The sequence below is a fragment of the Lycorma delicatula genome, chromosome 7, assembly GCF_047948215.1.
Source record: "Lycorma delicatula isolate Av1 chromosome 7, ASM4794821v1, whole genome shotgun sequence".
NCBI classification, from domain to species: Eukaryota; Metazoa; Arthropoda; class Insecta; order Hemiptera; family Fulgoridae; genus Lycorma; species Lycorma delicatula.
In genome coordinates this window covers 120612499-120625067 of record NC_134461.1, presented here as the reverse complement: position 1 = coordinate 120625067, position 12569 = coordinate 120612499, and the positions used below count along the sequence as shown (strand labels likewise).

At 26.9% G+C, this 12569-nt stretch overlaps 1 protein-coding gene across 3 annotated transcripts in view; it reads right to left on the bottom strand.

Annotated features, from left to right (window-relative positions):
• The window catches only part of Dys (Dystrophin), a 1915508-nt gene that overhangs the window by 1708196 nt on the left and 194743 nt on the right, over positions 1 to 12569 (bottom strand). For all 3 annotated transcript variants that reach the window (XM_075370745.1, XM_075370746.1, XM_075370747.1), the window contains exons 3-5: positions 10371 to 10463; positions 3752 to 3829; positions 1532 to 1624 (exon numbers count right to left, since the gene is read on the bottom strand). In XM_075370745.1, coding sequence (XP_075226860.1) covers positions 1532 to 1624; positions 3752 to 3829; positions 10371 to 10463 — 264 coding nt within the window. The remainder of the gene's footprint in view (positions 1 to 1531; positions 1625 to 3751; positions 3830 to 10370; positions 10464 to 12569) is intronic.

Below are 12569 nucleotides of genomic sequence, written 5' to 3'. Positions count from 1 at the left end.
CCCATTTTTAAAACGATTGATTAGCTCTTGAGCTGATGCTAGAAAAATAAAGTTTTCTCTAGCAATAAAGTCAATTAAATTCTTTGTTGAATTAACTCAGTCTTAACTTGACCTTCATGACTGTTTTATTACCCTTTATATGTTTTATTGAATTCTGAGAATATAAACCACGTAAACAAATAGAAAATCCCACATTTAATCTGATTTTTAATGCATGTAAAATTTACCTTGCAGAAATTTATATGCAAATAAGACCAGTGAACAATGATGAAGCTATAATCAAGGGTGAAAGAAAAATGGTGAATCCGATTCTATGAAAGATCAAATTTTCATGATAAAAATGACCTCATTTGTAATTGACATTTGAAATAAAACATTTAAAAAATTGACAATGAAATCTGTATATTATTTACTATTGATGCATTATACAACTTATTTCCTCAAATTTCAAGGATTCTCTTATATGAAGTTGTTGGTAAATATCTTGAGTATAAAAAAATGTTGTATCTGATGGGTTCCTCCAACCATTACTATCTACCCACAAAAAAAAACACATGGAATGATTGTGATATTTCTTTACTGATATAAGGAAGAGAGTGATAAATTTCTTCATCATATTGTATTACTGGTGATTAAATACAAATCTGTCAGAAGATCTAAATTCCAATCAACGATGAGCATCATTCAGTAACTTCTTGAAACAAGTCAAGCAAACTCTGAGCCTACCAAAAATGATAACGAGCATTTTCTGGGACCAGAAATGTCTCTTACTCATTAATTCATGCCAAATGGAACAATAAAGGGTACCATGAAACACTTAACTGACTGTCAGAATAGAAAATATAGCCTAATGTTATTAAAGAGCATTGTTTTATTATGTGATATCATCAAAAGGAATCAGCTACAACAATTTGAACACTTGTTTTAAAACTTATCAGTAATTTTTCAATCACCAAACATACAATTCTAGTCTGGCCACAATGATTTTCATTTCTTTTCTAAAGTAAATCAATTTTTAGGTGGCAGTCAATTTGGACATGATGATGAGACTGAAAAATGTAAAAATGAGAAGCCGTATAATTAGTCATAAATTTCAATAGTAACCAAATAAGAGGGACTGGTGAAATGATATGGAATATTTAAATTTTATTGGTGAATATGTAAAAAAAAATGTTTAGATATAATTAAATAATTATTTTTCTTTAATTATTATTTATTTTAAATTTATTATAGCACTTTGTGGAGAAACTTACAATAAATAGCTTGAGCTTTGTTTTATGACAGAAGGGATTTAGCAGGATTATTATGACTAAATGCCCATTCTGACACCAAATTACTGAATGATAACAGCTGAAGATTAGACATATAATCATATTATTAATCATCATATGCCTGTTTATTAAGTACTCAATAATAAAAATCAATCTTAAATGTAATTAATTAAATTGTAATTAATCAATCTTAAAATGTAATTAAATTAAAGAGGTAAATTCATAGAAATATCGAATAATGAAACAAAAGATATACTTACTTGCCAATGTAAAATAATACTCCAAACTAATCCTAATATGAGCTTAGTATTACCATCTACGATATCATTACTACTAATGTTAACTAATTTTACCTGTAAAAATAATGAAAAACATATAAATATAATTAAAAACTGTTGTTAATTTACAATTAAATAATTATTAATAATCACATTAAGATAGTAATTACACACTAAATTTAAGCTTTATGAGGAATTGAAAGCCAGTAGACTATAATGGATGTAATTAAACTAAACCATAACCTACTGTCCCACATTATGATCAAGACATAAATAAACATTTCTCCCAAAAAAATAATCAAAATTTTTACTATCTGAAAGGATATAATATAAAAGCCTCTCTGCAGCTTAATTTTACTTTGGTCTACCTGAATCCCTTCTCCTTATATCACATTCATACTGATCTATGAGTGTAAAATTACTCATAAACACACTAAAAATCTTTTCTTAAAATGCAACTTCAACAAACTTGAACTTTCCTACCCTTATTCGGGTAACTCATACTTTTTCTTTAATAAAATTTTGATAAAATTCTATAAAGAATGTAAAAAATAAAACATTCTGAAAAATATACAAAAGAAAACAAAAGATTAGATAGAATAAAGAAAATTACACAGTAAAGAAAAAAATGAAGCAAATATATTCAAACAGCTTTGTACAGTGTAATGTATGAACTGAACTAGACTGAAAATAAATAATGTACCACTGTAAACATAACAACTAAGAGAACATTTGGAAAGTAAACCAACATGAAACAACAATCTCAACAAAAAAAAAAATAGATTGCAAGGTAAATAGGTCAGAAAAAAGTTACAAATAGCACTAAATTTTTACAATGATTTGGATTCACATACATTCCAATTTATTCAATATTACATTTCCATAATTAATTCACATCTAATATCAATATTACTGATAGTTCATATGTACATCTCATGAAAACTTTAAAATGTCACCCCTTCTAAGCAAAGTAATGTTTTCTAACATCTAATCTAAATTCTGACACTAGTTTCCTAATAACCCTTACCCCTGATCTATTAAGTTTCAGACTGAACTAAATATAAAATTTTGAATAGTATGAAAAATTTGTTAATCTTAATTTTTGGGACTTTTCAATTTGCATCCAAATCATTTTAAGTATCCTTCCATTTTATTCTCTAGTGATCTACATCCTTCATTTCCTCTGACTGCACTACTTCTTACTTGATCTCTTTTTCCTAGATTACTTTTTAAAAACTTCATCTCAGTGGCCTGAACTTACTTTTTTGTATGAGTAGTTAGCCAAGGCTTTGAACCATACATTAGTGTGGAGATAAAGTAACTCAAAAAGACCATTTATAAATTCATTAGTGCATCCTTGTCCCTGATTATAGTTCTAATACTTAAGTAAAATATTCTAGCCATTTCCACTCTATTATTATTCTCTTCCCATCCTTATTTTACATAATCTAAATACCAAAAAAATTTTAACAATCACCAGTACTTCTTATATTGTGAAATTTCATCTAAACAGCCTTGTTTTTTGTACTATTAAAATATTTTTTTTTCTTTCCCAACATCAATAAAATGAAGTTTCTTTCAAGTATTACATCCCACAACAATATTATTTTAGGAATTGCTTAGAAAAACAATCTGAGGTAGAAATTGAAATGTATATAATTTAATTTTTCATAAATGCATATACACCAATAAAAAAATGTAACCTGTTTTCTTTTTAGAAATATTGTTTAAAAATAAATTATACTATATTTATATTAAACTTTAATACCAGTGTAAACAAATACATTTAAAATCTATTAAAAATTTATCAAAAATTGTATCCACAAGACAATGTATTAATTCAATTATTAAGAAACAAAAAACCAAAACAATTAGATAGCATTATTTAGATAGCAATTAGATAGCATTATTTTTTTAATTCTCAAATTGAACTAAGTAAAATTATTACCAGACAATAATTTTAAAAGCTGGAAAATAAATTAGCTCATTCAATTCAGCAGTTTTATTAATAAAAATTCAAGTAAGTTGATGTATAACCTATAATATTATATCTAATTTTAATACATCCTAAGTATTTTAAATATACAAAAGGAATAAGTAAAAAGCACAAAATAATTATAACTTAATTAAAAAGAAGAAATTTGTTAAACTCTGCCTTTATACTATTAAGTTAAAAAGCATAAAAGAATACAAGCAACTTACATTGTTTTGTTCAAGCACTTGTAAAGCTCTATTAACATTATTTAAATGATGTACTCTCATTTTACCCCTTTCTCTTACCTGAAAATGAAAAAAATATATATATATAATTTTACATTTTAAGTGTAAATTTTAAAAACTCTTTCTGAAATTGGTTAAATAAATATGTGTTAAACATACATAATATATATATTTGTAGATAGAGATATGAAAATTTATTAATAATATTTAACTTCAGTCCCTATGAAAAATAGTTATTAATCATGGCTTTGGCTACTGGAATTTTATCCTTACTTCATAAACATAAGTTTACAAAATACTACTCCGAGGTATGTTTCATGTATTACAGGACCAACAATTGCATTGGATGTAGATAACACCTTATTCAAGAGTCAGAAACAACCTCTTAAGGAACTGTACTAAAATATATCAGTCATAACCAGTTTATATCTACTACAGTAGTAAATAAATAAATATTTATATATACAAGCCCACCGGTTGGTAGAATGGTTGACTCATTGTAAATCAGTTAAATAGCAGATTTTCAAAGTCAAAGGTTCTAGGTTCAAACCCTAGTAAAAGTCAGTACCCTTTATGGATTTTTATACTGGAGAGTGGATACTGGTTTACTTTGGTAGTTGGGGTTCAAATTAACCACATCTCAGAAATTTTGGTCTGAGTCTGCACAAGATTAAACCTCATTTCCCATACATATCATCCTCATCCATTAGGCCATGAGAGACAGCTCACTGTCACTAAGTGAATAGATTGCAACCAACACATTAAGAAAAGATAAATATATGGTACATATTAATAGAATAAAAGCACAAATACATTTTTGACAACATTAAATTACTTTTTTCTAGTAATGTTTTAGGAAGTATACCCAAATTTAGCAGCATAAAATTACAGAAGTATACAAATACACAAACTATACAAATACTTAAGCAGCAATATATGTTCTGAGGTAATCATACAACATGTACATTAAAACTGTAACCAAAAACACATTTAAAAAAAAAAAAATTCAATACAGAATAAAGTAAATTACTATTATTATTTACAAAAATATTTATGTTAGATGGTTTTTCAAATAAATTGAAAACAAGAAAAAATCATAGCCCATTTTCATAAAAATGGAACTTAACATTTAAACAAGGATAGTTGTGGACCTTAACTTATTAATTTAAAAATGTACTGTTACATTTATGAATTATAGCAAACGATCCACAATAAGCTAGTAATTGTTCATAAACCAGTTCAATAGTAATTGTTCATATTCCATCATAGCTTTTAGATTATAGATAATGTTTTATAAGCAATTTTTTTACTGTTTTCATGTTTCCAAACTACTATCATTTATTTTCGTTATTATTTTTATCATTTATATTTTCACACAAAAGAGAAATTTTATACTAATCTCTGTAAAACTGGTAATAAAGAAACACTATATTAATTAATTACAAAATTACAATACGGAGGAAAAAGGCAGCAGGGAACACACAACTTGTAATAAATTAGCAAGACAAAGACATGGCTTTTTTATGGATAAACAATCAGAAAGATCAGTAAAATGAATATTTAGCAACTTATTAAATAAGCTGAATGGGTACTTGTAGCTTGATAAAGAATACTTGAAGAAAATACTTGATAAATAAATATAGAAATAAAAATGCTTGAAAAAATAACATTACGACGAAGTACTTGTATTCTGTGGTATGAATGACATCAGATCATTGCAGATAAAAATATGTATAATTGCATAAAACTACTTTATTTTAATGAAAAACTGAAGTAATTTTATTTAATATATCATCTTAATAGTTCACATTTTAACAAAATGAATTACTAAACAGTAACAATGAAATTTTTATTTTTATTCATAACCAAGCAACAGATTCAATTGGAGTTCTTAATTTGTAAAATTTTGTCAGATTTGGTGCTTTTTATTTAACTTTTTTCTACTTTAGTGAAAATATAAAATTAATTTAATTTCATGATACTACAAAAAATAAATCAACTAATGTATTTCAGAACTAAAAAAATTTGTAAATAATAAAAAGGATAATGAGATGTTTCCAAAGAAAAAAAAAGGATCGTTGAAGAACGTTGTGGAATCTAAAGATGAATACACAAACAGATAAAACAGTATAAAAAAGAGGAATAAAAAACAGACAATATAGTTGGATGTGAAAAATAAAGAGTTGAAGCTGAAAGCTAAAATCAGGAAAAGTGAAAAGTGTAAGCAGGTTTCACGTGAGAAAATTATTCCAATTTTAAGATACACAGAAAGTTTAGTTATACTATAAAATTTTTAAAAACAGATTTCACCTACCCACCTATCAAAACTAGACTTGCTGACAGAAAATAGTTATTCCCAAAATGGCACAATGATTCTTAATAATGAGCTCTCATGTCAAGCTTATTGGCAATGATGAATGAAATGGTTCTTCATTTCACTGTTACTTCTCCACAAAGCCAAATCACTCTTATATCAACACATTCAAGCCCACTAAAATCCAGATGATAATTCTGCCTCACAAGTGATACCTTCATTCTGGTCACAACAGGTACTGGTTATATTGTGTGTATCATTAATCTCAGAGAAAAACACTGATTACTGCTGCTTGTACTTAAGTATCTCAGATGCTTTACATGTACCAAACATAAGAAAGACTGTGGGTGGTACTATACAAATTAATACATCCCTTTATATAACCTATTTGGATTATACAGTGTGATTAAAAACTGCCAGTTAATCTCTTGGGAGATGATTCTACAGCCAAAACCAAGAAAAAAAGTTCACGGAAATATAAGTCAGAAAATCATTCGTTAGCGAGTTTCGGCTGATGAAACATTTAGCCCTCCTTTCTGCTCCCTGTGAAATTAAACCGTACTAAAATTCTTGGGGTACAAATTTTGTACCCCAATAACAAATTGTATCCCTTACTCTTGGGGTAAATTTGGTGCTTCCTTATGGTTTTTGATCTAAGAAATTGAATAAAAAAACTTTATCTCACTTAGGTTTTAAAAAACTGAGTAAAACACAAAAAAAATTTGTTGGAAAATACACTTTTTTACATTTGGAATAAATAACTTTGTTAATTTACCAAAAAAATAAATAAAAATTTCTATTTAACTTTGTAGAGAACTTAATACTGAGAAAATTGATGTACATTATATTAAAATTAAACACAAATTTGAAAAGTTCAACTTTAATTAGAAACAAAACATACAAACTCAATCGGATTAGTGATACAATTTTAAACAGAACAATTTACTCGTAGACACAAATGCCTAAAAATCATAAAAATAAATTTGAAAGACATCCTTCTACAACATATTAAAAAATCTCATTTTTTCATATGGACATATAGAATTGCTTTCCGTTTCAAAAATAATATTTACAAACATTTTAATTTTTTTAAATTAATACAACAGGGAACTGTTATAACTTAAGACCGGATTATATGCATCATAAAAATCTTGAAATATGTAAGCAAATATGGATGAAAAATGCTTGAAATATGCATGAAAAGTGTCAAAATATGCAACTTTAAATAATAAAAAGTTAGTAATTTTTAATTTTTTAATTTCAAATTCAACATACAATTAGTTGAATAACATATCGATAAATTTGATAATTAACAATTACTTAACATTTTGTTACTTTTGTAAATGTAAACAATCAAGTACTGTTCCAAATGTTCAGTAGTAAGATTATGTCTTCGATCACTCAAAATATTTTTATGTGTAGAAAATGATCGTTCCACATCCATTGAGATAACTTGCCAGTAATTAAATTTGGTTGATATGTTAGCACTTTTTGTTTCTGGCAAAAGTTCATCCATCCAATAAAAAAATTATCAATTTGACACAAAGGTTCAAAGCCTGGGTTATTGATCAAAATGTTTTCAAATTTTTCTTTAAGTTTACATGGGAATACCTCTGGCAATGCAGAGTTCTTTGACGGATTTTATTAATTAACTGAGTAGATTCAGTCAATGCCAAACCTTGAGTTTCAAGTTTTTTAATACTTGCAGGTATATGGGAAAAATGAGTATTAATCACAGCTATGTTTTTTTTAATACTAGAATCATTAAATGCTTCCTTGGACTGACAAACTGCCACGGCCTCTGCACTATCGACACCTTTGATGGCCTTGAAATGCTTATTGTAAAAGAGCTTCAATCCACATTCCCCATCAAGTTTCAACTGGTTTGGGAGGTAAAGGCACATTTGGCATTTTTTCTTTTCTTTATAAGACTTATTGTGAGCAGGTGCTTTATGAAAACTTTCTTTGTTGATGAAATCAGTTTATTTACATACCCAAACATGGATCATACTTCTTCACCGAGTCGATGTACTCCGTGAGCAAAGCACATCTACGATTCAAATTGGGATAGAATACTTGGAGGGCTTTGGCTGCCTTGATCATGTAGGGAGCAGTATCTGAGAGAAACACTCTTTCATCTGCAGAAGATTCAGGAAATATTTTTTTAATACTGTCATTCATAAATCTGGCGATCATAGAATTATTTATCTTTTCAAGGTCTTTCCAGGCCACCAAATTGGAAGAATATCTTAGAGATCGTAGAGCAAAAATTTTCTTTTTTTAAATTCGTTGAAAATTAGCATCTATCGAATGAAATTTTCTAGCCGAAAAAAGTAGATATTTGGTTGATTTTTCGCATATTTGCAATTGCTTTGCAATACGCGCACTATTTGCACAGGTTAGTCCAACTCTTAAAGGAACTTTTAAGCCCCGGATGGGCCACGTAGGTGCATTACAGTATGAGTTATTAATTTTAAAGATATTAATGATTGAAGAAAACGTTATTTTTAGCGGTTTTTTTGCAATAACATTTTTATTTGTTGATCAATTGACATCGGGCAGGGCTTAAATTTTTTTTTCAAAACGTTCTACAACTTTTATTTAAAACCTTTTTTTGTAAAACGTCTAGTTTTTCTTTAAAACGAAAAAAGCTGTTTTTTGCCAACTTTGGACACCATTTTGAAAATGATGCGGAAAAACGAGAGGGTAGAAAAGTAGTTTATTCAATTCTACGGAATTTTTTTTCCTATTTTTTACATGTCTTACCTAACGGAAGTTAATTTTGGCTTCGACAATTTGATTGGCCTATATAGGCAATGTAGAATAACAGTGGTCAATGTGTGTGTGTGTGTGTGGGCGCGCGCGCGCGCGCAAAATTATTTTATAAATACACTATTTGTATGCCACCAAGGTATAGAAACTGTTTATTTACAATGTTTATTGATTATGTTTATTTAGCACAAATAAAACTATCTGTATAATGAAACTATCTGTTTTCATAATTAACAAAATATATTAATAAAAATAAAACTTTCTTTCAACAGCATAGATATTTATAACAGTAATTTATTTTAAATGTAAATAAATAGTTGTGAGGCATTAGCTTTACATTAATGGAATATGTACTTTAATCCTGGTATATGTACTGTAAAGGATCAGTTTTTCAATCAAGTATTAAAATCTTCATAAAATATCAGTCTTTATTCAGTATAATTACTGCATAATACAGAAATGATAAAGGTACAGGAACTCTATTTAAAAAGTTACTCTGTGTGGCAACAAAGTGGAAGTAAATACTTAACTGTCAGTTTCTGTTATGTCAAATAGACTGTAGTAATTACATGCATATAAGTGATAAACTGTAAGTTTCATGCATAATCATATTTTAAATAAATAAGAACATAATTTTATTTTAAACAGTATTACTCTTTGCTTTGACAACAATGAAATATAAATACTTAATGTAAATATGAAATAATTTTCACACTTTATGCACATCAACTTCATATATTAATAGATGTTTATAATATCAAACCAGATAAACTTGTACTTAAAACACCCCAACCAAATTACAGTTAGAGGAAAAACAAATTATTACCTGGACTTGTAAAAAATGTAAAAAAAAATAAATGTGTGAGCAAAGGTGGGGTGATTTGGAGGGTTGGGGGATTGAAAAAAATTAATTTCCAATACAAGAGTTGTAGATCATGCAAAAATCTATAACTTTTGTACAGGTTACTTTTTTTACATACCTGAAAATTTCCGATAAAGATGCAAAAAATCTTTTTTTTTAGTTTTTTATATTTAATTTCCTTAAAAATAATTTAATTTTGATGAAACTTGGTGAAAAATTTTACCTTTCTGTGTCTTAAACAATCACAAATTTTTTTGACGTCAACTTTCACCAGAAATTGCAATACTACTTTTCACCCCTTTTCAACACCCAAACCATCAACAACCCCACTCATACATTTATTTTTTTCACGTTTATTATAAGCCCCTTTACCACTTTCACTTATAAAAGTCCACGTAACAATTTTTTCCCCCTCTAAATGAGTTATTTCAACTTTTTTCCCTCTAAATGTGAGTTATTTCGATCGGCCTGTAAGTAAAGTCCTATTATATGATTTAAACACAATACTGTAAGTACAATTTATATTTAATAGTTATTGTTTAAAAAAGTTATTATTTTTAATATTCTGCGTACGATATACAAAAATTGTATAAACTAGCTCTAATATACTATATTAAAATAATTATATGGAGTATTTTGTAACTAATACTTACATATGTTTTACCAGTAAGTACTTCCAACAACGATAACAGCCGGGTGCCATCTTGTAAGTCTAATATTAAGTCTGATATAGGGGAAACGTTGCTCTGTAAAATAAAAATAAAATGTTAATTGAAAAACCTATTACTGTATAAGTGTTAAGTAAGAAAAATTTTTAAATAATAATTATAATGATAAAATTAATTTATGTTACACATTCATGAATTGAAATTAATTTTAATTAATTCAAGAATAAAATTTCAGTCTGAAAATCAAAAAAAAAAAAGTTAATAAAATTTCACAAACGAACAGGTATTATTACATGGCAGGTATTATTAATACAAAAATGGCAGATTATACTGTTCAGTCAACAAAAAAAATGCATAGCGCCAATCTCAGAAATAGTAAATGATTATTTACTCTTAGCAAACTTATTATGAAAAGTAAGGAGTGAAGTTGTTTCATTACCTTCAAGTTAAATGTAACTGTATATATACCAGCTTAAAAGAAGCTCAACACAAATAATTTAAATAAAAGTATTTATTTAAACAGATGTTGAAATTTAATGAAGAACTGAAAAACAAATTATTTTTTAAAACTTTGTTTTAAGTAAATATTTAGTTTTTATTTTCCTAGAAAATACGAAGTTCATATAAAAAAAAAAAACAGTTCAAACTAGATTTAAAAATTGAAAACCTGCACACCTTGAGGTCTGTTAGTATCATAATTGTAATATTTATATAAGGTATGTCATGAATCAAAAGTCATCACTCTGAAAAGCACCATAAGTATTCTTAAGTGTAACAAGCAACCCATGCCCAACTTACTTAGGAAGTTGAGGATTAAATGATTTTCTACTGCCTTTTTCACTGCTCTCATAAGAATGAAGTTTATATTTAAAATCTACAAGTGACATCAGTCTGTTCTACTTTCGTAGAAAGTAAAAGTAACTACGATACTGTTGTATGTACATTACATTATCACAGCCTTATAAAGAAAGACTGGAATAGATATTGTAAAGTAACAAATAATGTATCCCTTTCTGTTGTAAAACAATACATTAATTTAAGAAAATCAAATATAAATTTAAAGAATTACAACGAAATTCTGAAAAGTGTTAGGTTATGTTTTTTATGACAATGAAAATAGCAAATGGGGATAAGAAATATATACTTTGACAACTGACATTATCAAAGAATGATGAAATTTAAATGGATTAGAGTGTAGAATGAAGATTATAAAATGAACTGAAGAGAAAGGTAAGTTTGTGGTGGGATTTTTTTTGTATTGAATGAGTACATAGTGTTGAATAATGGTAGAAGCTAAACACAATGACAGATTAGAAGATATAAATCATTTAATTTAGGATGTACTATTTGTAAATGAATGGAAATTAAAAATTAGACCTAAACTGAAAGGATTGAAAAAATAAAAACTCAAATGACTGGATGACAAAAATAACCTACATATAAGTACTAAATATTCATTCAACTTTCATAATAAAACATGTACAACATAAACTGAAAACAGATAAATATAATATTTTATATTGATGGTTTCACAATACAGAAAATTCGTTAAACAATATTTCATTTTTAGAACTTCAGTGTAGGTTTTCAATAAATTTTCATGAACAAAATGATATGATTAATTCTGTTGTAGAAAAAGTATATGCAAAAAAACGTTAAAATTCTGTTGCAGAAAAAGTATCATTTTACCAATGCACCTAATTCTAACTTCTGGTTGACCAATCAGCAATTACATCAAATCTGTACTGTTTAATTATTTCTTATTACACAATAATTCTGAGAAAACCCCAATAATTTGTTTCAAGTTGGAAATTATACTGTTATCATAATATAACCTTGACCTAGGTTAACATACATGAAGCAAATTTATGTTAAAAATTATTAATATCTTATTAAATTTATGTATTTCACAAATATTTATCAATTTACACATGTTTTTTTTTTTAATCATATAAATATTCTGTGATCCGGTAATTTATACTAAAATTCAATTTTTAACTTGGTTACTCTTTTTTTCATTCTTTAAAATTCAACTGGTAAACCACTAGTTTAATTAAAAAAATTTCAAAATTAAATTCTCTTCAATTAATTTGTACCAACAGGCCTTTGTTTATTTCTTTCCACTATGGAATAACATTATACAATACTCAAATCAATTTAAACAATATGTGGGGAAAAATTTCT